This window comes from Suricata suricatta, chromosome 13, assembly GCF_006229205.1.
Source record: "Suricata suricatta isolate VVHF042 chromosome 13, meerkat_22Aug2017_6uvM2_HiC, whole genome shotgun sequence".
NCBI lineage: Eukaryota > Metazoa > Chordata > Mammalia > Carnivora > Herpestidae > Suricata > Suricata suricatta.
The window spans coordinates 83694919-83720354 of NC_043712.1; the positions used below are offsets into that span (position 1 = coordinate 83694919).

A 25436-nucleotide genomic window follows, 5' to 3' on the forward strand; every position below is an offset into this window, starting at 1 on the left:
CACGTGGGATGAGAAGCACGGGACAGAATCTCTCCTGGTGAGGTAGGGAACCTAGCGGAAGCTTCTAGTCCGGTGTCTGCAGAGGGCTCTTTGTGTGCAGTCCTGGGCAAGACCGCTGCCTGTGCAAGGTCACTGCCTGTGACCCCTGCAATGACCAGGGCTCAGAGGAAGCAAGACCAACATGGCTTCCCAACATCCACCCAAGCCCACGTCACGTCACATACCCTCCTGATAAAATGGCTAAAACTCTGGAATGAGGTAACTGAGGCTTTTGTAGGGCTGCCCTTGGCCTCCCCCAGAGATCCACATTTCTCAGTCACTGTCACTGTGGCACAGGTAATGCCTCTCCTACTTCTGCTGACTGCTAGGAATTTTCAGCTCTATCACTCATATGCCCAGGCTTCCAACTTAGTCCAGTCTGAGAATATCCTCCCTTCCACCCTCCCTTCCTTCCTTCCTCCTTCCTCCTCCCTCCCTCCCTCCCTTCCTTCCAGCCCCTAACACAATTTTCCAGCCCCTACTCCACCCGAGGCAGGAGCTGGTTTCTTAATGTTTGAAACTGAGTATCTGCTCACTTCACACAGAATGCCCAACATGGCACATGCTTTGCTGAGTGACTTTTTTAACCTCCAGAAGAAAATTTCCATGAAAGAGCACAAAAGTAAAGTCATTTAGAAAAGGAAATGTTTCCTTTCATACATACTGGGCATGATTTTTCGAACTCCGCCAATGGGGCACACAACTATTGATCAGAGCATAAGGAAGGGAAATGATCCGTCTAGAATCCAGAGCAATATGAATAGAACTGTTGTGATCTGATCAGCTGGTGCCCACACGCTGCCCACGGGGGTGGCCTTCATTGTGCGGTGTCACCACGGGGGTTTGTGGTGCTGTCAAGTCTGGAAGAGGGCTTTTAGGTCAATCTCCAGACGGCGCTGGTGACTGGCAGCTGGAATAAGTGATTGGGTATGGCAGAGGAACATACTGGAAATTCTTACTGCTTTTGTGGTTAAGAGATGGTGGACTCCCCGAGGAAATAAAAGCCTGGTGTTGAGATGAAGTCTGTGTGCTCTGCCTCCAGCGGAGGGCCAGGCGCTGCCTCCCTGCTCCTCCGGGCTCTCTCTCTGGAGCAGAGTTTACTGAAGTCTCTACAGAAAGCAGGTGGGGGGCGCAGGTAAGTAGCTCAGCTGGGCTTCAGTGTCCTGACAAAGCAGAACGGGGTGACCTGTGTGGTCCCCAGGTGCCATCTCACCAGCTACTGGGACCAGGGCACTCGAGGCTTGAGCCTTAGCTAGCTCAGGTTAATCTGGGTTAATAAACAGCCCTCTCTCCATCCAAATGAAAACAATTAACTCAATCTCTACGGGTATAAACAGGGCACCCTCGCGGATACGTTAGCTGCCATGTGTGAATGGAGGAAGGCAAGGAGTAGTGCCGAAATGGGGCCAACTTGTTTCAGGCCCTTTTCCCAATGCCAGAGACGGCCACCGTGGGCATTGCTCAGCGACTATGTTTTCATCATTTCCGAGGGCAGGGAGGAAGCCCCCCCGTGGGCTGAGGTGTATTAACAACAGCCAGCTGGAGGGCATGGTCCTGTTCCAAGCTGTATGGGCAGCCAGAGCCCTGCGTTTCAAGCCCCACCTTACACACTGCACCAGGGTAGAATGCGGATTCAGATTCATTCACCAGGTCTTGGAGGCAGGTTATGCTGAGGTTCTGAACTTCGATCAAACTCCCAAAGTGCCTGCTGAGGCTGATCTGGGGAGCGTACTTGGAGTATTAGGCACTAACCCCATCTCAGCTGTGTTTTCTCATCTTGCTGCCCGACCCCGCAGTCAAGTCAACATTTACTGAGTAATCTGCAAACCCCTCTCTGGTTTACTGGTGAGGAACCTGGGGCTTTCCTGAGTTCCTGATTAGGGTACCTGGCCTCAGTCCCAGGACTGGTCAGTAGTGGAGCTGAATTCAAACCTAGGAATACAGATCTCAGACCACATGCCCCTTAGCACACTATACTGCCTCTCAGATGCAGGACGGATTCTAGAGAAGGCCTCAGAGTGTCGATCCTGTCTCAGAACTCCTGCGCCCTCCATTTGCAAAGACCGGAGTCTCTAGGCATTCGTCCCTCACGTGCACAATGCACACGGCTGGCTTCAGTCACCAGCATGCTGGCTAGAATGCAAGAAGGATAGTCCCTCTTCTGTTTCTGCCCATCCTGAGAGCACTGGAGTGACCTCAGCATGGCCAACAGAAGTTTTCCAGCTCTGAAAAATTAACGGAGGTGACAAGTTAAGTAAATTATTTGGTTTGGAAAACAAACAGCTGGTAGGAAATGTGCCTTCCCCCCAAATAAAGATTTCAGATGCCTGTCAGGGGCATATTGATCTGCTGGTGGGAACGAAGGCGGGCAGGGAGGGATTATTCGTGAGCAATCTGATATGTGCACCTGTTACCACAGGTGACCACAGTGTGGTGGGCCGAGAGGCCACCCCCTCCGTCAGTCAGGCACAAAAGCAGATTTGCTGTGCAGATCTGTTGTTGGGTCTGAGCTCTTGCGGTAAATGTGCATTTGGAGTCATCTGCAGTTGCTTAAAAAGCCATTGTGTTGTTCTTTGTAGCGGGCCTGCTATCAGAGGAAGGGGGGAACCGGAGTCACCCATGGACTGTGAATCTGCTTACAGTGAGTGCTAGACCCTGAGACATGGCAGTTAATGCTTGGTAGCTGGGGCACAGGACGTGTGGGCTCAGTGAAGCACTGAAACCGGGCTGAGCTGGCTTTCACAGAGATATTAAAAAGAGTTAGATTTCCATGCAAATGGGAATGCTGCGGTCAACCTTGTGTCTGCGTCCCCTCTCCAGGCCCCGCATCCCCCCGGAGAGATTTGAACCTGAGAAGGGTTGAGGGAACAGTTGAACTGCAGTGGAAATGTTAACTCCTTTGGCCTCCCCGGAAATTGGGCACTCAAGAGAGTATCTGAGTGGTTATTAAGAGAACAAAGTGGAGTCAGATGGACTTTAACCTGAGCTTTACCAATTCCCTGCAAGGGGCCTTGGGCAAGTCACTTCACCTAAACTCAGTTCCTTCATCTGAAATAAGGAGAATATGTCACAGTCTGATGCTTAAAACCACTTGGCACAGTGCCCGGACCATGTTTCAGGGCCTGATCAACCACTGGAGTTATTCTTTGTTATAATTATTCCTATCGATAGGATGGGGGAAACAAAAGGCCTCTGATGCCCCCCAAACAGTAAATGTCCAATCCAGTATGGCCTCTTACTTAAAGATGCATATAACTTTGGCCCTGAATCGTTATAAAACACAGAAGACGGTATAGACATTATGCTCTCTACTAATAAGCATTTTTCTGTGCAAGTTTTCTCATGCAAGGGCTGTAAAGTGTTCAAGGTCAGCAGAAGAATCCCCACAGGGTTAAAATGTTATGTTGTCCTTTATTTGACAGGGGGTAAGACACACCTGTGAGTTACAACCCCGAACGTGTTTCAGTTTAAAAGACAACAAAGTCATTTTCATGCATGCCTGCTCTTCGCTTCCTTAAGGAGTGAGGACGGGCTGTTACTAGAATGTCAACACAGCCAGCCCTCTTGACGCTTAGTGTATTTGGAAGTATTTTTACATTTTCAGTGCTTCTTTTTATTTGTCTCTCCAAGAGCATAAAGATGCAGCCATGGTTAATCGTCAGGATTCAAAAAACACTTCCCTTCAGTCATTCTGGAGAAGACAACCAACGTTGGGGGTGGTGGGAGCTTGGCTCCCAAGCAGTGAAAATCTGGGCCCCGATAGCTCTGTGGTTCTTTGCATTTCGCCATGGAACAATTTAATTGCTCTCATGACCTGAGTTCACGAACCAGGGAGAATTTTCCAGCAAGGAAAAGGGCCCGTCAACTGGAGAATGACAGAGTTGCCGAGGTGACTCCTTGCCTGTGGCCCAGGACTGGAAGGGGCCTCATTCTCTCCCCTCCCCCTCCGGAGGGGGTCGGGGGTAGGCTGGGGGCTTCCTGCCACATTCCAGCTGAATTAGGCAAGTGGAGCTTCTTAAGGGTTCGCACAGCCATCTCTGTAATCTTTCTCTCCTCCTGGAGGCATGAATAATTTTAATACTGCCAATCCCTAAAAATCTATTCTTTCTTGCCTGTCTTTTCTTGCCCCCCTCCCTCTGCAGTGTGGAGTATCATTATCCAGCAATACTGATAAGAGGATAATGAAACAATCCTTTCTCAACCGGCTCAGGTGGCTGTCAGACTAAAACGACACCATCCGTGCATCCTTGACATGCTACCCCAAGCTAATTGATGGCAAACAATGGTAACTGTCACCTGTGCACTAAGACAAAGAAAACACACTCGTGTCACCTGATGGGAGAGCTACCTGGCAACCGACGAACAAATGTGTTAGAAAGACGTTCCATTAAGGTAAGAGAGGGTACAGCTTTGAAGAACATGCCTATTAACGTGGAGCTTAAGAGTGCTGCTGTTCACTGGGGAGCAGAAATAAATAAGGTAAAATGAGAATTTATTGATGTCTGGACAGTTACATGAATATTCAGGTTCTCTTACAAATAGATATTCCCACATGAGCTCCAAGCTCCTATGCAGACTGCCCAATTACATTTCCACATCGTGCGGCTAGATTTACAGCCAGGGAAGAAGTTATTAGTCTTGGGAAGAGGACGCATGCTTACATGCCTTTCTGGAAGACACTGCGATACAACTGGAAGATAATGGCTGATGTCATCCACGCAGATGCCAAAGGTTAGCATCAAACATTCTGAAATACCAGGTATAATTAACTGCAGGCAGGAAAAGCTCCTGAAACATCTGCATTTCAGAACAAAGACGTTTTGTTACAAGTAGAACGGCGTCTTCTGGCAGCTCTCGCAGCTTTTCTGGCATCACCATTTCAGGTGGCCCCTCTTGGGTCTTTCTAGACAATGAAGGACTTATCTAACCAAGTTTCATACCGTATCTTTCTCCCCTTCACCTCCCAACCCACTTACTCACTCACAGAGAGTCTGTTACACAGCAAGTCAGTAAGATTATGGGAACAAGGAGAAATCTAGTACTGCCACTGTCTGTCACGTCACCCCCCCATTTTGAATAGAGGAGGAGAGCAGTGAGAAAGAAGAAGGGCGGAGCAGGTACAGACAACCATTCCTCGAAGCTCCTCCAGGAATGTTCCTCATCTCTGTTTTTGGAATAAAGTCTGATTTGGCCACAAAAACTCATTTTGGTAAAAAAAAAAAAAAAAAAATACTTGGTTCTCTAGCTCCTCACTGCTTACCCCTTAGCTACCTCCCACCTATACCTCACTGACCCCCAAAGAGGTTTCCTCTCTTTCAGACGCTACCAAGACAACCCCACACACCCACTTCCTTGTGATTTCTGAAATCGTTTCACAGAGGAGGCTTCTTGGCAACAGACATGAAGCACATGCAGCCAGTCCAATTTGTGATGCAATATTCTTCTAGCCAACTCAAGGGCTGATTTACCAACCCCGAGTTCTCCCAAGAGACTGCTCCCTTCCCCTGTGCAGTAATATGGAGTCACATTAGCCCTTTCCGGAATTTAGGAACCACAGTCTGCAATGACCACTGGCCCTGGCCAAAAACACACAGATGATGAAGGTGGTTTTGTTGTGACTCCAGAGCACCCCCTTTACTCCTTTTCTATACTTGGCCCACAAAATGGGTGATTTTCCTACTTCTCCTTCAGGTGCCCGCATTACGTCCTAGATTACCCTCAGCATAGATAGACTCTAAAAAGCCATTGACATGTTACCATGAGTTATGCCCATTTACAACCTTTCTTAAGGAACTTAAAGGCTTTTCTCTACCCGTGGAATGGAGTGTTCAGTCTTGGGTTATATGAATTTCAAGCATCCTTACTGTTGGGTAGAAAGTGTATTTTGAGGAATTAATTATGCTCCCTAAGCTTTATCTTTCAAACACTGGCTTTTCTCCTGGGCATTAATGTGGATGTCTACAAGAGGCCTGAATCTTAGAAAACATACGTCTTGATATTCGAGGGCTTAAGCCTCTTCCCTTTTTAGGAAAAACAGACCATAGTAGAATGATAGCTCTCTGTGATGTCCCTGTCAGCCTTGGGCTCACCATAACCAGAATGGAGTCCTGCCTGCCTTCTGGCACCTTCTTCCAAAGGGGCGGCCACACTGATGAGGGCTTAACTCCCACCATGGCCCAAGGCTCCCTCTGCAGAGAGCTGCTCACGACGGGAAGACTTTAACAGTAGTAATTCCATTCGGGAACCCCTACATTTGGGCTTCCATAGGCCGTGTGGGGGGAGGACAGCACAACCGGCTTGCATCCCTTTTCAACTGAAAGGGCTCTGCTGGGTGACCTGTTTAAATATTGGATCTCATACAAATCTTTGCAAACCCACAGGCTAGAAGACTACTCAGATATTTGCTAAATCAGAAGATGCTATGGTGATCAAAAACCTACGTGAATTGGCAGACTTTTAAAACAAAATGTGATCGAACACGTGGAAACCACAAGCTTCCTTCACTTCAGTCAGTCATTGACGAATGTCCCAGATATAAGTGGAAAGCAGAATTTGGCAACATGTTCTGTAAAGGGCCAGGGACTCAGTACTTCAGATGCTGCTAGCAAGAGGCAATGTCCTCAATTCTCTGAGCAACTCCTCTCACCTAAAAACTAACAGTCTTTTTTACATTTTACATTGAAAACTCTTAAAAACATCCTTTGCTCTCAGGCCATGCAAGAAGAGGAGACAGGTGGGCCGTATTTGGCCCACGGTATAATAAATTATCTGTTGTATGCTAACTACTAAGAACCATCATGAAAAGACTGTGGAACTATTTTTGAATTATGGAAACTAAATTTGAGGGAAGCAAATCATCAAGAGTAGTTTTCTAGACACCTTAGAGTTTATTTTGAGATACACTGCATGGCCTGGACAGTCTATTCACAAAATGACATCAGGAAGGACCAAGGCCAGGCCTCAGCAAGGTCGACACAATGATGGAGTAAAACTGCAGTGATTGACGCCATCAGTCCTACCTCTTTCTCCCATCATCTACCTCACGCTCACCAACCCACTGTGGCGTAGGTCTGCTTCTCAGCCCAGCACCCTGGCACTCTGTATGTCGGCCCATGTGCACTTCCATGCTTTATAGCACCACAAAAAGTTAGGGACATCTGGATGGCTCAGTCAGTTAAGTGTTTGACTTTGGCTTAGGTCATGATCTCACGGCTCATGAGTTCAAGCCCTGTGTTGGGCTCTGTACTAACAGCTCAGAGCCTGGATCCTGTTTCGGATTCTGGGTCTCCCTCTGTCTGCTGCTTCCCCACATGTGCTCTGTTCCTGTCCTTCAAAAATAAAGAAACGTTAAAAAAAATTATAAAGATCTTAAAATATGGGAGTTCTGAGTCCTTATCTCAACTTGAATTCTTCTCAAAAGGAATACAGAACAGAATGGCAATTTTGAAACTCCACGTGGCAGCACCCAGGGCTAAAAGGAACGGACAGGAGGGGTGCTGGTCTCCATCACAGACATGGGTTCCGTCTAGGGGCTGTTCTCTAAGTGTTTAAGCAAAGAGAAAGGAACATCGGCCAGCTACAGGGAGCGTAAACTCTTCTGTGCGTTCTCCTTAATTCCTGTCTCAGTCCTAGGGAGTCACTATTCTTACCACTGGTTTAGAGAAGAAGAGAGGCAACCTCCCCAGAGTGGAGAGCCAGGACTGGAGCTCACATCCAGACCCCGTGTTCCTCTTGCCGGAGCACACTACTTCTAAAACACAAACACGAACAGAAAACACACTACATTTGAATTTAAAAAATCAATACTTATCAAGACACAATTTTGACATTGTGATTTCAGAGGCACTGCCACCCAGGTGATGGGCTTCTGATTTCAATTTGTTTTTCAGGAGAGTCCTACAGTGCATTTCCTTAACTTACAAAATGTGAAGTACTGAACAAATAAAATGTGAAAAAACTGTATTTCAGTTTTCCTTTAATCTACTCAACATGCCGATCAAATTCCCAGTTTGTTCAGGCTTCCATGTTTTCCCCGTTTCTTAAATGGGAGTGATGGGTAATTTCTGGCACCTGTTCCCTATCTGCTTTATAGAACTAGAACATATATTGTCCTCATATCTGGATAAAATCAACAACAACAATCACTAAGAGATGCTGAACACTTGCTATGTGCTAAGTACTATTGAGAGCGCTCTGCCTGTCATTTAATCCAGTAACTGACCTCAGTAAGAGAGAAATAAATTTTAGTTGGAGAAGAAGGAACATGCCCACTTATAAATGTTCCATTTGAGCACTCATTGACTACATAGTCAGAGGTATTGTAAAACAAAACAAAACAAAACTATGGCCAATGATAGGACTTAAGAAAGAGATACAAGGGGTGCCTGGGTGGCTTAGTTGGTTAAGTGTTTGATTTTTGATTTCAGCCCAGGTCATGGTCTCACGTTTCATGAGTTCGAGCCCCATGTCAGGCTCTGCGCTGACAGCATTGAGCCTGCTACAGTTTCTCTCTCTCTCCCTCTTTCTCTCTCTGCCCCAACCCCTGCTTGTGCTCTGTCTCCCAAAAGAGATAAACAAACTTTAAAAAGAAAAGAGAAGAGATACTCAATACTGCCCATCCTTACATTTGTACAGATATATATGACCCCAAACTGCCTTAGTACTTCAGAACTACGGACCTTACTTAGATGGTTACCTTACTGTTCAGAACGTCTTAGGGGTAGCTAATGCATTACATTTTTCATGAAGTGCACCGTGTCTCAGAAAAATGTGACAAGTACCCCTGTGGGCCAGTCTGAGGAGCAAGCTCCTGTGCGTACTGATGACAGTCTTTCCCCTTTTCCTGTGAGGAGTGAACCAACAGTTCACTTTCTGTGGCCCCCCTAGAAGGCAGAAATAGGACTTTCAGGAAATCCCCAGGGAAAGGTTGCAGTGAAGATTATAAATCTCTACTTTTTAGGGAGTCACTTGGCATGAACGGGGCTGCTGGACAGAGCAGAGGCCAAGACAGGAGCAGCTAAATTCATGAAGAGAGACCAGGCTGGAGTTGAAGAAGCAAGGCCGAGACAGCAGCTAGAAACGGAGTCATGGACGCGAAGCTACCACCGCCTTGAAATGTAGTGGGAAAACGGAGTTAAGACGCTAAGGACGAAGCTCTAACTTTCTGAGGAGTCAGTGTGACCTGCTGAGGCGGCCTTGACGGTGTGAGCCGTGGCCAGGGCACCTGATGGGGCAGGTCCTTCTCTGACAGCATCGGGGAAGACTGGACAAAAGCCAGTCTTCAGAGACATGGCCGTTGGTCACCTGGGATGAGTCGTTTCCACAATTACTCTCTTCATTCCGTGCCTGCAAGATGGTTTCTTATTACTGTTAACAGTAAAACATGGCCAATAACGTCCAAGCTAATTCAGTAATGTCCTTCACTTTTGAGTTTTATTCTATTCACATTTATTTTCAGGGCTGAGACAAGCGTAAAGAAATGAATTCTCACTGTGACTATAAGCACCTTGAAAAGGCCCATTTTCCTTTTTTTTATTCTTCACACGAAAGAGACAGATCTACCTATTCCTCTCTTTCCTTGGAAGGTTCAGCTGAAGCAGAAGGTCAAGACTTTGGACCCAGAAGTTGGGCCCAAGACTTCCTAACTGCAAAGCTAATGCACTCCTCATTCCAGGAATTCTACCCTGAATTCTCGGTCTTGCCATCTGCATCCATTTCCTAAGACCTATTTGTGGGTACACCTCGAAGGAAATGCAACCTTTCCTTCTCACACCCATTCTCAATGCCAGCAAAATAACGCGAAATGAGAAAAGAAGAAATAATAGTATAAAGACAACTAAGACTTTGTTCATTGGGGATAAAGCGACAACCAACCCAGCTTCACGAGACTTTCCTTTCCTCCACAATGTGTGGAATTATTTTTGATCATCCACAAAAAAATACATTTTACAGCGAAAACCTGTACATATTAGAAAACTGAATAATTTGGCTTAATCTTGCGTGAAAAACTAACATCAATACAAGGAAATAAGTGGATATGGAAAACTGAAGCACCAAATTAAGCAGTTTGCAAATATACAAAGTCATTAACAGTAGCCTGCGTACATCCAAATGTGCCCTGTGCTGGCTGGGAATCAGAGTTTTAATTTTCTTCAGTTGAGTAGTTACAAGATCTCACTCTTCATCAAAATATGAGTAATGAATGCCATTATAACATGGGTGGGGCACTAATATCCATTGATATGTTTTCCATAATGAGACACAAAAATATATACCTCGGGGCAATTTTTTTTCACTATTTGATTCAGTTTTACTATCTTTGTAAGTATTTGATCCTAAGTTCCAGAGAAGCATTATTCTTTTTATCATTGCAAATATACAGTGTATGAGCTATAACATTAAACTGTCTTTTGAGGACAGATTTCCATCATGTGGTTTTCATGCATAAATTTTAAAATTGTTATTTTTTAAAGTTTCGCCTTTATTGACATATAACTGACATATAAGACTGTAAGATATTTCCAACTGTACATTGTGGTGACTTGATATACGATTGATACATTGTGGAAGGTTCCCCCTCCATTTAGTTAATTATGGGCAATTCTCCTTATAACTCTCACCTGTCAAAACTGAGATTGTGTTCTGCTACAGCCCTCCCACATTTTTATGATCCAGAGCGGTAGTTTTCAAGGTGTTGTTCCTGGACGAGCAGGACCTAGTGTCGCCTGAGAGTTTGTTAAAAATCCCTGGCAGAAATTCAAGTTCTCGGGACTAGCTCAGAGCTACTGAATTAAAAATTCTGGGGGTGGGGCTCAGCAATCTGTATTTTCACAGGTCTTCCAGGTGATCCGATACCCATATACCCATGAACAGACTGGCTCAGGGCCAAGGAAGGCAGAATCTATACGTTAAGGCTTTCAGTGCCTGCAACGGAGAACAAAGCTTGCTCCTACCCTTACCGGTTTTCCAATCCAACGTGGCAGATGAACTGTAGATGTGTAGGATGTTAAGAACAACACGATAGTTTGAGGAGCAGCTCACAGCAGCGTCCAAAGGGACGCGGAAAAGACATTGCCAAATGTTTCCCTTTAAGTCACCGCTGGGACCCCAACACCCACCTCCTTCTGTCCACGGCTGGGTCCAAGTCATTCTGTTTCCTTTTCACCTCTGGTGAATTCTAAGCAAACTGCTGCTTTTGAAGATCATGCAAGTAGTATCCGTTGCATTTTTTATAATGCTCTATGCCTGCTTTTATAGAGATCACGTTAGTTGATCTTTGCAATTCTGTAAAGTTTAACTGATTGGGAAATTTGTGTGTCAGTTTAGACCCTTCTAATAAAGTCCCTAAGTTAACAACCATTTTTTGAGAGTAGACTGTATGAGGCCTTTGCATATTAAATTATTTCTAGCCCCTACAATTCTGCAAGCTGTCCTGGAGACCAAATATATTCACCGTAAGAATAGAGAAAAGGTATTAAAACATATACCATAAAATTATTTACAATGCAACATTGACTGTTTCATGAAGTATGTTAAATCTTGCATGGATTTCATATGGTGCCGTTTATTACAAAATGCGATGCTATTGTGAGTGGGAAGGCTTCATTTCCCCATAATAAGGGTGAGGGGAAGGGAATGACAATCAGGACTTCAAAAATTCCTGCCCTAAAAAAAGTCTATTTTTCCTTCAACAATTCCCTATAATATCTGGGCATCGCACTTATATATCCTCCTGAAAAATCGACTGTTACATTCAAAATTTTAAAGATTCAACAGAACTTGCAGGTTCTAAAACACAATTATTTTATAAATCAGTGCTTGTGGTACCAATAAAATCCCACCATGCTTGCATATTCCCTTGTTCTGGCCACATTAGCTCCTCCCTTGAGAGGTGGTTTCCGTGAACTCAAACATCTCAACCACACTGGCCTCTATCATGTCTTCATGGCTCAGGCCAATTGCAAAGACCATGCTTCACTGAGTCTGTCATACAGTTTTGATCTGGAAGGAGCCACAAGCTTTGTGACCACCTGTGGTACAGATCACCTGCCAATACAGCATTCTCTGCTAGCGGACAGACTCTCAGCCAAGAGCAGGTGGTGGCCCAGGCTGCCCACGGTGCTGCAGACGCACCACTTGCACGTTCATCTGCTTCATTAGTCCATCGAGGAAGCTGATGAGACCTTCTTCATAGGCATTAAGCCTCGGCTGCGGCATTCAACTCCTTGATCTACTGGCTGTGAAATACTTCTCCCTTAGATCATCCCATAAATTACCTAAACTTATGGGCTAGCTGGGAGCATTATCTAGGCACCTAGGGCACCGAACTTCTGAACCAAAGGGCAGAAGATGGGAGTGAGCCATCCTTGAAAATTGCTTGTCATTGTCCTGGCCTTCCCATTAGGTCACAGGACTGCTCTCCGGTTAGCTGAGGATTGTTTCTAGGGAGCCCCGGGATTTTCGAGATAGTAGGCAGGTAAACACCTCAATTTAAAGTAGTCCTCGGCATGGCCTCAAGTGAGATTTTGGCCACTTGAACCTGGAGGACCATTTCCTTCCACGGAAATAAAAATCCTTTCTGGCAATCCTTTCCAATCAACTTCTGTCTTATCAACTGAAAACGCTGTCTCTGTCAGGACAGCCAGCATGTCAGGAGCCCTGTGAGATCTGCAGGTGTCAGAACCGCCACCTTCCCTGTCCTCGGTGCCCCGAAAACCATCCCTTGCTCGGAATCTTACAAATTGTGGCTCACTAAGCCAGCATGAAGGTCCATTTCCAAACCAGGACTCCTTCAAACTATGAGTCCTCAGACTTGTGGCTTCCAGAAATCTTGGTGCTCACTGCTAAACTGCTTTTGATCCTACATCACACTGTGTTCAACACGTTTCCCTCACGATATTTTTCTGATAAATCAATTTACTAGCACTTACAAGTATAAGTGCTTGACAATCATTAAACAAACATTTTCTTGACTTTGTGTAACAGAACGTCAAAAGAAGGGCTCCAAGTGCTTTCACCATTTGGCCAAGCCTTAATCTTTGTCAAATTCCCTTAACACTTCAGAGTTTACGTTGAACAAATTGATGAACAGCTTCAGTTTCCTTTGGCATTGTTCACTGTTTGGCCACTTTCCACAGATCCATAACACAGGTTTGAAACTGGTAGCAACATGCACTCCTGGCACGTGCATTTCTAGCACTTTTTTCAGGGAGGTTTAACACTTGCCTTGTGCAGTTTTCCATCCTGCTTTGTTCTGCTCTGGGTTTCCTTGTGTATTCAGCAAAACAGAAGACTTCATCAATGTTTCAAAAGAGCAAGGACAAAGGAAGTAAAGGAGGACCTGAGATACGCATGAAGGGAGAAGCAGAGGACACAAACTTTCACGGTTGTGCACGAAGTCCAGGAGCAGAATTCCGAGAACACCATTAACGCACAATCATCAGCTGTCTGTTCCAAACGTTTCCAGAGTCACGGAAAATTCAAGTCACTCTGAAAACGCTCTGTTGATACTGTGGGAGCTTGGCTTCCTTTGCCCATCGTGGGAGCTCGCCCACCGCGGCTGGGCGCTCAAAGCTGGGAGCTCATAATTGTTTTGAAGACCAAATGCAGAAAGGTGTCAGGAGGAAAAAATGGAACCCTGTCTGGAGTGATGAAGCCAGTTCAACATAAATCTTTTAAAAAAAACTTTAAGCACACTGCCAGACATACAAAACACACACCAAGACAAATGTGATGCCTACGTTTTGAAAGTGAGCCGCATACTGTATGCTACGCACGGCAAAGGTGCTCATGTTTTCCGCAGATAGAGAGACCAGGCCTCCCAAACCCATTTCCCAGTGAAATGTAGTAAGACTAGGCCATCACCATAAACTCTGTATTAGATGTTGGGCCCGCTTTTCCATCGATTCTGGTGAGCTTTGACTCCTAACGACTGGGCTTTGGGTCTTTCATAAGGTCAGGGATTTCTGGCCTGAAGAACTAGGGGAATGCTATGTAGGCTGTCGGAAACTGAGTGCTAATTTAATGTGCTAGAATAAATGCTCCTATATCAAATATTTGGCAAATCAAACAGACATATGTGCAAACAAAAACGAGTCACACTTTTTCATGTATATATCTAATACAAAATATTTATACGAGTTGATAACACTGTCCTCTGGTGTATCTTGTGCGTGTCTATGTACCGGAATGTACATAGTGTCTATGTAGCTGGAATGTGCATAGTGTCTATGTTGCCAGAACGTCTGTAAGGTGGGGTCTGCCCCTCAGGTCTCCTAGGGTCTCAAAACACAGAGACTTTGTTTTCTCTAAGAGAAAGGACCCAGAGCAACTGCTAAAGGGCCACCAACAACGGGACAACATTAAGAATGTCTTGATGACGGGCCCTCTCCAAGTATTTGCGTTAACCCTTTGCCCTGAATTTGGATCAACTGAGAACTGTCTCGTTAAAAAAAGTCTACAAACATGGCTTTTCTTAGCCTACAGTCACGCATCAGTAAGTTCGTAATTCTTTATGGCTTATGAGTACTTTTCAAAAGAATAAAAAACCCCACCCAGTTTGCTGCCAAAGCCTGGCCCCACAGTCAGATGGGGGTGGCTGTGGGACTTGCAATCCACAGATAATAGAAATCCTCAGTGTCTGGAAGGTGGAGGGGGGGGGACTTTTGCTTTCATATTCATAGCATGACAGCAAGGGCTTTCCACGTGCGAGGATGACAACCAAGTATGTTTGCACAGGTACATAATCATTATAGAGAGTGGAAAATGCAAAAAATCCAGGCGAACAAAGTCAACGGAGAAAAAGAACTTCCTTATTGCATATTAATCCCTTCTTATTTTTCATTACGTAGATCAAATTCTCCAAATACGGAGTTGGCTATTATTCGCGCCCAGGCAGAAGGGCCCGGGGCTGGGAGTGGCACCCATCCCCCCATGCCGGTGGCCACAAACCATTCTTACAGGGCGGCTTATCATGTGAAATTCTGCTTAGAGACCCGCGGCTTCCTTTTGAAATGCAAACATGACAATAACTGTTCCATTAAGAAATCCACATGCAGCCCGTTACTTGCTTATGGGGGAAACATTTCCTTTGGGTCTAAATCAAGTTAATAAATTTAAGATACCTGGGAGAGCTGGGCGCCCTGGACTTTTGGCGGAAGTCCAGGACCAAAAGAGCTAATGCATTATTTTACTGTGTTTCTTTATGAGAAAAAGCAGCCTGCTGCCAGCTCAGCTCAGGACTCAGATGGGGAGCAGGGCTGCGGGGGGGGGGGGGCAACTGGTAGCCCGTGGATAAGGCAAACTACAGATGATCTCAGGAGAAGTTTTCTCACACGAGTGTTCCCTTTAACCAGAGTGAAGGGCCTGGGGAGGGAAGCTGGACAGTTGCCATGGCCTCGGCCGGCCCTAGTTACCTGGATAGAGGTCAGGTCCGGGCCCGGGGGAGCGTCCCACTGCGCCATCGGCCGCGGCGTCTCGTGGGGAAGTGGCCGAGGGTAGGGGCTGCACCGTGAGGCAGTCCGTGAGCAGGTCGGGAGGTAGCTCCGTGCTGGACCGCAGCTAGGAGAAGGAGAAAACACAAGACAGATGAGAAGGGAGAGCCGGTCCTCGGAATGCCTCCCCCTGGAAAGGCATCGTGCCCTAAGGTTCAATGCGATGCAATTCAGCTCACAAGTATTTATTAAATAGCAACAACAGAGGGTCAGCCATCGGGCTTAACAGAGAGTCAACAGGACGGTGACTTCTCCAGGGCTGATAACACCTGGCAGGTGATTCTGGAAAAGTACGCAGCTAGAGGCAGATTTGACTTCGGTCTTTGATGTGTTTCCACTTCCGAGAACCCAGCTTCCCATTATATGTCCGTTTATTTGCTCTGTATCTTATCAGAACTTGTAGCGATAACAAGAACAGACTCAAGTATATTTGGTCCAGATTGGAAGGTGCTTTGAAAACACAGAGGGAGGCAGAGATAACTGAGAGAAATGTCCATTGTAATTCCGTGCCTACAGATTTTACATGAGAAGAAAACACATAGGTTAAGTTTTAAAATATCATGAAGCATGATTCAAAGCAAAACTACCGTCATTAGCAGGAATAAAACCCTAGCTGTCAGTTGCATGTGCACATGCGTGAGCACAAGTGCATGCACACACACACACTAACCCACCCCACTTTAGATCTCATTTAATCACAACAACAAAATACGTCTTTATGTATGAAAGGGTTACACAGTAAAAAAAAAAAGGCAAAACCATCTAAGACTAAAGAATAGGCGAAGAGTTATCAGATCTCCTTATGAAACAGAATTCTGTGAGTGTACTCTGAATGGGGAGAAAATCACAAGTTTACCTACAGAAATGTATAAACCTTCTGCCTCTATAAAGACATAAAAACTTAAAAATAAAGAACTGTATTTGTTACACATACTGCAAATAGCATCTCCCATGTTTAAAGAGAGCATATGAATTGATGTCACCTTTATCCGGACGGAACTAAAGCTTCCGATCTAGGGCTAGAATAACTAACCCACCCAACAGGAGTCATCGAGCGTCAGATGCTCTGCTGGGCTCTGGGGATACCGGTGTGCAGAGCAGAGGGAAGCAGACAGTGAACCCATAGAATCCACGACACGAGGAGACGCTGATACCATGGGGAAGAGCAACATGCAGAGAAGGGAGACGCTGCAGACAGGAGGGACGGCGACCTGGGGTGGAGGGACTCGGAGAGGGTTCTGGAAAGGAGCCTGGAAACCAGGGAGGGGCTGAGCCCTGCAGATACGTCACCCACTCGCTCTGGGGTGCCTGGGTCAGCAGAGAAGAGTAAGACCGGGGTGGCACCAGCTTGGGTCTTGGAGAAGAGAAACGAGATAGAACCAGAGACGTCAGTGAGGAGAGACGGAGTACGTTTACGAGACTGGGAAAGGGCCTTCCAGACCATTTAAGGGTCTTAACCGGTCTCTAGTCCAGAAATTACCTAATGAGTGAGGCGGGAGGCACACAGAGATTGCCTCACCGTGCAGCCCTCGATAGGAAGAAAACATTTGGAAAAGGAGAACCACAGGGGCGCCTGGGTGGCTCAGTCAGTCAAGCGTCTGACTGGCTCAGGTCACGATCTCAACAGTTTGTGAGTTCGAGCCCCGCATTGGGCTCTGTGCTGACAGCTCGGAGCCTGGAACCTACTTTGGATTCTGTGTCTCCCCCTCTCTCTCTGCCCCTCCCCTGCTTGCAGTCTGTGTCTTTCTCCCTCTCTCTCAAAAATAAATAAACATTAAAATTTTTTTAAAAAAAGAACTACAAATGAGAACATAAAAATATTCAGAATACTTGCAAAGATATGCAATGTCAAAACTTTTAAAAAACTTATCAAAGTAACAGAAACTTTAAAGAAGTAGTGGTAGTAAGGGTACAGGGAGAGGCACTGAAAACGCTCTTGGTGGGAGTATCTACCAGGACAAACTTTCTAGATGGGACCTGGGAATATTTCTTTATGATCCATAATTGAAATCATTTGATCTTAGGATGTGTCTTAAGGAAACAGCCAGAGAGGGGAGGGAAGATTTATCCCCGATGTTCTGATAGCGCAGAGCGTTATTTACGTAATACCCATAACCAGGGAGTGTAATTTAAATGCCCACAACTAGGACTAATAAATGACCCGACATCAGTTTGAAGGAATATTATGCAACCATTAAGATGATGTTCATGAAGATAAAAACAAAACACAAAACTATATATACAAAATGATAATTACATAAAACACCTGGAACATATTATACAAGCCAATACTAAAACTTGTTTTTGTTCCCAGCAATATTATGAATTAATTTCCTCTGTTTAAAATTTTTTTTAATGTTTATTTATTTTTGAGACAGAGAGATAGAGTGCAAGCAGGGAAGGGGCAGAGGGAGGGAGACACAGGATCTGAAGCAGGCTCCAGGCTCTGAGCTGTTGGCACAGAGCCTGACTCGGGGCTTGAACTCATGAACCATGAGATCATGACCTGAGCTGAAGTCAGCAGTTTAACCGACTGAGCTACCCAGGCGCCCCTCCTCTGTTGTTTTTTTTCTTTAATCCTTTCCTCTGCTTTCCAAATTTTCTACATTCCGATGATGTGCCCGAGCTGGCTTGTACCAATCCAAGAGTGCTCTTCGTGCACATCTTTCCCAACACGTCCATGCAATGATGTCAGCCTGAGAGCCTGAAACTGGTCCGGTTGAGACTATTTACACCATGGAAATTGGCAAACGCTAGAAACTGGGCCTTTTTCTTCTGGAGAGCTGGTTAGCCACCGCTAGCACACCACTGACGGTGACTGTGACCTACTCTGATCAGAAAGAAAACCAGACACACACACACACACACAAACAGCCATAAGTTATTCGTCAGTAACTTTAGCATTTCTTGGACCTCAGCAAGCTTCATAAACAGACAAACATGTCCAGGTCTTAGTCCAAGAATACGAAAATGGCATAGTGACCCTAAGTACAGAGAAAGAGCATTTAACACATGTAGTGAACTAGACATAATGTATTATAATTTCCTCAGCTTTGCCACATTGGAATCTCTGACCAAGACTGTCTGAATTAATGGCTAACCCTCTCAGGGCTTTTGGAAGGTATGTTTGTTATTTTGGTACTAACCTAACACATGCTGCGTAAGAAAAGCTGGACAGAAATCAAGGCTTCGAATGAGCTCTGGTGATCACTTGTAATTTACATGCCATCGTTCCAGTGTGATCTGGGGCCCACATGTTCTATTAGGCAGAGACCAGAACATCTCTCTGCTTTCTATTACTCTAGGGTTTTGTAGTTATCAGTACCAATTCTGTCTTTCCAAGAAATTTCATGGCCATGGACGCTCCCCGAGTCGAAGCAGGCAACTCTTTCTGCGCTTCAACAAGTATTCATGGTTTCTAAGAGTGTGATTCCATACAACTTTGTGGGGAGAGTTAATTCGGTTTTCTCTGGGATTAGGCATGGTTCTAGAAAGTGCTTCTTAAACTGAACAAGCCTTGAGGAACTTGTGCATGATTTCCAAAGGAAGACCACATGCATAGAAATGCAGCAATAATATGTAAGTTTAGTATTTATTATTCTCTCCCTCCTGGATGATTTAAGGCTCTTATGCATTCTCTAGGCCAGGGATTATCTAACGGGTGAGGTGGGGGGACATAGCATGACCTCCTGGAAGGGATGTCATTCTGTATAGAAGTTTTATATTCAGAGTAAGGAACCCAACTATTTATATAAAACAAATTACACAATGTATACTTCAGCATCTTCTTAGTTGCTAGGAATGTAAAGAAGATCGAAAGAAACTCTCCAATGGGGGATGATGTCTAACTTCCGTTCTCCAACTTGGGCATGCTCGAGAACCATTTATGTGCCCCGCCACACAGCTGCTGGTGCATCAGGTCCAGGGCACATTTCTAACAAGTTCCCAGGTGACGATGATGCTGTTGGTCTCGGGACCAGGATTTCACAACCATTGGTCTCTGCGAATCCCGATGAGCAGAGCTGAGATCTTTCTAGTTATGGAAAGAGGAAATGAGCTGTGGAAATGAGGAATCCTAAAAACCAAATTGTCTTCAAGGAACACGCCTCACGCAACCACTGCTTATCATGTCTCCTTCAGACCACAGAACAAGCGATGGTTACACGAGGTGTGGGTCTTCAAGACAATCTGGATTTTTATCTTCTTTCAAAGGAATAAAAAAAAAACTTTAAAACATTTTCAATATGGTCTAATCACCTGCCCTTAGGAGATAGCAAAGAACTTAACTTCATGGAAATGTCATTGATCTTTACAGAAAGAAGTAGAATATGACCCACCAATCATCATTTCGTCTACTTTAAAGGCTTGCCGTGTCTCACAACACCAGGGTCCTCTACTTACCCATTGATACGTCAAGGGAGCCTCAGGAGTCATTCGACTCCGTGGCCCTAACCAAACCCCCTTAGTTGCAGAGTGGCACTGCCTGTCTTTATCCTTCTCATTCACTGGAAGAGTACTTCTTGGGCCTCAGACATACGCCAGGCACCGCTCTAGTGGCTTGGCGTACGTCAGCAGTGGAAGCAGACGAAGAGGCCCCCTGAGGAGTCCCTATTCTGGAGGCAGTGAACTGTGAAGTAAATCAGACAGAAGGCGGTAACTGCTATAGAAGAGGAAGAGAAAAAGACCAGGGCAGCTGGACTGGGCCAGGATGGAGCATGGGGGTCTGTGGTCTCAACTGGGAAGACATATTTGAGCAAAGACTTGAAGGAGCTGGGGAAATGGGCTAAGTGCCTATCAAGGGGAAGAGAGTTCTAGAAGGAGAGGAGTGCTCGGAGCACTGCCTTGCTGTCTGCACACAGCCCATCTATCACAGCTGCTCACCCTCGGGCCTGGGATGGCCTTCCTCCTCCCCAGGTCACTTCTCCAAGGCCCGGTTTCCGGCTGGCCGCCTGAGGGAGGTCTCTCCCAACCGGACCGTGCACACTGGCTCCTGCGGTCCAGGGGGAGCTGGGGGTCTCCTTTCAACAACGCTGCGGCCTGACGTGTGTCTGGGGCTTTGCCTCCTGCACAAGTGTGGTACGAAGGCCAAGAGGACCTGGCTGACTGGCTGTCCTGCACACTCTGGAAAGTCTGCAGCCGGCACGGGCGCAGACCATTCAGTGAGGCCCAGGTTTGTAAGAACGAGACCCCAGGCTTCGTCTAAAGGAGGTTAGATCTCTAGCAGCGTGTAGATGTGTCTAAAAAATACAATGTGGCCGTGTCTTAATTGCCCCTACTGACGGAGAATCCGGAAAGACACAGATGATCCTAACTGTAGCAGAAAGGCTGATGATGTCCTGCCGACGTCCTGTTGCTCCCCTCTCTTTGATTAGTCCTGGGCTGACCCTCTCCCCCAGCTTTGGTGTCCCCATGCCCTGGCCTCTGTGTACTTTATGGACACCAGCTGGACACCCCAAACACACACGTGAGTGACTAATGTGTGCTCCTTTGCCTCTCAGTGGGGCAAGCTCTGAGGTGTAAGTCATGCTCCCAGACCCCCTATGGGGTTCCAGAGCTCCTGCCTAGCCCCTTCCCCTTCCCTCATGCCTACCCCAGACTCTCCTTGGCTGTCTCCAGGTTCTTCACCTTGGCAGTAAGCTTCAACTGTGGACAGTTCTAATTGTCGAGAAGTATTATTGCATATGGCTCTTAGCAATTTTTAGGACTGCATGTGTCTTTCTCTTCATGGAGGAAGGCTTGCGGGCGTACTAGGAAGAAATGGGACATCTCTGTATCTCAGAAACTAATCTGTGAGTCTTGGAGTGTTAATGATCCTGATCTTCAATGACCCGTTTTAGTTAGGGCTTATTTTCTCAGCCTCTCCAGGTGCAAGTAAACACACTGTCTCCTTAGCTTCTGTGCAAACTCCCATTATAAAATATTTGTTCCAAATGATAGTTTTTCAGCGTTAATAATGAAATCACCCATCAAAGCTTGACAAGGTTCCTACATTTGGAAACTTGAGCCGCTTCCCTAACAATGCAGGGATTTTTCCTAATATATAAAAACAAGGCACCGTCAATTGTGATTTGTATTTGTTTTTTGTTCAAGACTATTCTGTTAATGTTTATAAGCTTTCGAAACAAGAGACAGAAATTCTACTCCCGTCATTTTCTCATTTCAGATATGATTGAATAATCGTCCAAGATTAAGTGAGTCAAGTGGAAATAATTAGGAAAGGGAAAAAGGCCCAGATTCTCCAATTTTCAGTTCCATTACATTTTATTCCAAGAGCAAAGGCATTCTGTGGGTCTGAAGTGAGACATACTTCCAAAGAAAACGAGGCACAATCAAAGGCCCTTTGTTTTCCCATTCTCCAATGCGCATAGTCTATGGGGGCTATGCATGTTTATGCATCACCTTATAGGGATTCCTTTGTTCTCCAGAAATGAAATGCCACCAAAATATGTCTCAAGAAACTCAGCCAGAAGGAAAGACAAGCAGGATTATTTTTCTAGAGGGTTAAGGTTTAGTACCAGAACATTCTCATCAAGCATTCTCTATGACACTTTGAGCAATGTGGATCTTGGGGAATTAACTCATTGCCAAAAGCCTTAAAAATAATTACAATGAATTAACCTATTACATTAATTACAATTAATTTCCAGTTGAACCTAAAAACCCTCTCTCTCTAGGGGATTCCTCAGCACTGACATTTATGAAGTGGTTTTGGCATCTCATAGGTAATTAATCTCCAACAATCTGCTATCAAATTCGTTTCCTTTGGGAGTGACCAATTTACAAAAGGAAAAGAAATGATAGTGAAGACGTTGAAAAATAGAATTGGAAGAAACCTCTTTGGGAACATAAGGTACTGGCCAGCTGGGCACCTGGATTTCTGTAACCTATTTAGGTAGCAGTGACTCCAAAGGCCCAACATTTTGTCCACAGCTGACTAATGAACATGCCCAAATATTTGAATAGACACGCTTGGTAAGCAACACGAAAAATCTGTTCCAGTATAGATACAACAGAACTACTGGTTAGTCAGTCAGAAATGGTGATGGAGGGGACTATTCACAGAAACAGAATTTCAGAGGAAAAAGGAACTAGGGTCCAATCTTCCTGTGCACCCACTCTGCGACGGTGCCATCCAGAAGGACTGTCTTCCATAATGCAAGTCCTGCTCTGTACTAATTAGTAGCCACGAGTCACATGTGAGTAGCGAGCACCTGAAATGTGGCTAGTGCAACTGAGGAACCAAGTTTTAATGTACTTTAACTTAATTTTAATTAATTTAAATTTAAATGCATGTATCAAACTGCCCGACAATATTGCATAGCATGGTGGGACCTGGCCTTTGTCTACGGGCTCACTGCCCTGCAACGTGGCTAAACAGGTCTGGTCATTAGACAGTCTCACCTGCCATGGAGCTGTGATCGGTCTCGCTGTGATTCCTGGTCCCGGGGGCTCACCTCTCCCCTCCTCCCACAGACCACATGGAGTCACTTGGCTCTCAGTCTACTGTATGGCTCTTGGAATATTTGAGAAGCATCAGAACGCTACAGTATCACAGAATTTCAGCCCTGAGAAGGGCCATGGTTTAGTCTGTCTGAACATCTATTGATATTATATCGAATATTTATGCAGAAGGAGTTTGGGTGTTTTAGTTTAACAAAGCACGGCTCAGCTACTTTGTGGTCCTGGACAGGGATATTTACTAGCCGGAGTGCAGTTTGCCTTCTATAAAATCAGGCTGATAGCAATGAGCTGTTGGTTATAGATTCGCAAAGGACTTAATAATGCCTGACTCACAGAAGTCACTTACCCAAAATGTTAGTCCCTGCTCTCCTACACAGCATATTATTCTACTTATGACCCCAGTTACTCTCACCACCGGACCTAACTGGACGTGCAGATGTGTACACAATATCCCCGTCCTGATGGACCAAATTAGCTGTCTGGCCAGCTGTCTGTCACATGCCGTGTTGTGATCTAGGTTCTCCACTTCTATCCATGCGGCCTAAAAGAATCAGTAGCTTTAAAAACTCCATGTTACACATACTCTCTCTCATTCATTCATTTAGCACATTTACTGAGCCTTTACCATGCATCCAAAACTATGACAGGTCTAGCAGATAAAGCAGTAGCCAAGATAACTCGGTGTGGTGTCCTTGTGGAGGGGAGAGAAAGGCTCAAATAATACCCAGTACTAAGTAAAATCCCGACATCTTTTCTCACGTGGGAAGCTCTGTATTTCTGGGGATCCTTTACATTCAGAAGTTGACTCTTCAAAGCTCCATTGTCATTTGGTGGGACAGGATCACTCAGCTGTATGCTATGTGACTCTATCACTCTAGCTGGCTGCTTCATTTCCTACTTCACTACCATTGGCAAACCGGACCAAAGTATTCTCTGGCACCAGAGTTGATATTACATCTCTGTCTGAGAGGGAGTTCTCTCTGAAAAATAGCACATGCCCTACTGACGCGAAGCCATTAACAACTACTTACACAACAGCTTATCTGTGAAACAGATCATGAAAGGTAAGGGTGGAGGCTCTGGACCCAGAATTCCTGGCTTAGGACTTTCATGTCCTTGCTTGTGAAATGTTAGACAACAAAAACAAGCTGTTTAACATCTCCTTAGCTCAGTTTTCTCTGTATGATGTGGCTAATGCCACGCAATTTGCAAGGTTGTTGTTAGTGGTAGGTATCACGAGATAAGTATTTCACTAACACGTGGTTTAGAGCATTCGATAATTTTTATTGTTATCTGTTCTCATTAATATTCAGTGTGGCAGTGCCACAGCACTGTATAACGTGCACTTTCAGGGTTTTTTTCTCCTATTGTTTTCGGTATTTCCCTCTCTCTCTTTTTGCATCAACCTCTTCCTTCCGTAAACCCTGGTGTGGCAATATGACCAACGAAAAAGAATGGGAACTTTGGGGTCATATGGATCAAATTCAAATTCAAATTCACGAGTTCAAAGTTCAGTTCTGCCACCTACTACTAATCTGCAGCCTTTGGCACAACGTGTAACCTTCAAAGGCTTTGGTAGCGCCCTCTGGAGCTGGGGCTGAGAACACCAACTCTGTGTGGCGATATTACAGTATTCCATGAGGTACACAGTTAATTTGCTTTCCCTCAGTAGAAGCTATTAAGGTTGTCAGGAAGGATACCTGTTAGAATCCCCTGGGGTCTTGCTTATCCTCAGAAGGCGGAGTCTGCGGCCAAACGGTATTTGGATCGAAACGTTAGCATAGTTTTCGCACGAATATCACCCTGAAGTTATTCTATCTCAGAAGAATACAACTCGCATTCATTCTCTTGGAAAAGTCTCAACCCCATTAGAAATCAAACCCAACAACAAAACCTTTTCAGAACGCCGCGGGGGTCTGAGTACCTCCCCTGCGCGGCACGCCCTCTGGAGCCGGGAGGACTACCGAGCGATCCGGACAGAGGTGGGGGCAGCTTTGAGAGGATGTTGAAATCAGAACGGCATGCAGCCTGGACTGTCTGTATTGCTACCTTCGCAAAAACACCGTTTTCTTCCTGAGTCAAAATTATTCTAAAACTGACACCGAGAATCTTATGGGTTATTTTTTTCTGCGAGAAAAATGATACGCAAATGGACACGTCTCAGGTGGGTTCAAACTACACTGGGGGGAACGTCACCAAGGCAGAACGTGACATCGAAGAGTGGACTGTGTCTTTAGGACAATTAGAGGAATATTAATAAGGAATGTCACACTGTCACACTGTCACACACACAAAACCATCCTCCTTCGCCCTTCAGGGCCTGGTTGGGAGGTCGTGAAGATGACAACCTGGCTTCTGCCACAGCTTCATGCCCCCCCCCCGCCGGCAGCGGCTCCGTGCACCATGTGCCCACACACGCTACCCCATCCAGTCAAGTGTGGCATT

The 25436-nt window shown here is 45.5% G+C and overlaps 1 protein-coding gene across 1 annotated transcript in view; it reads right to left on the reverse strand.

Moving 5' to 3' along the window:
* The window catches only part of GLIS3 (GLIS family zinc finger 3), a 430817-nt gene that overhangs the window by 48910 nt on the left and 356471 nt on the right, over positions 1–25436 (reverse strand). The window contains exon 8 of the mRNA XM_029919687.1: positions 15453–15597. Coding sequence (XP_029775547.1) covers positions 15453–15597 — 145 coding nt within the window. The remainder of the gene's footprint in view (positions 1–15452; positions 15598–25436) is intronic.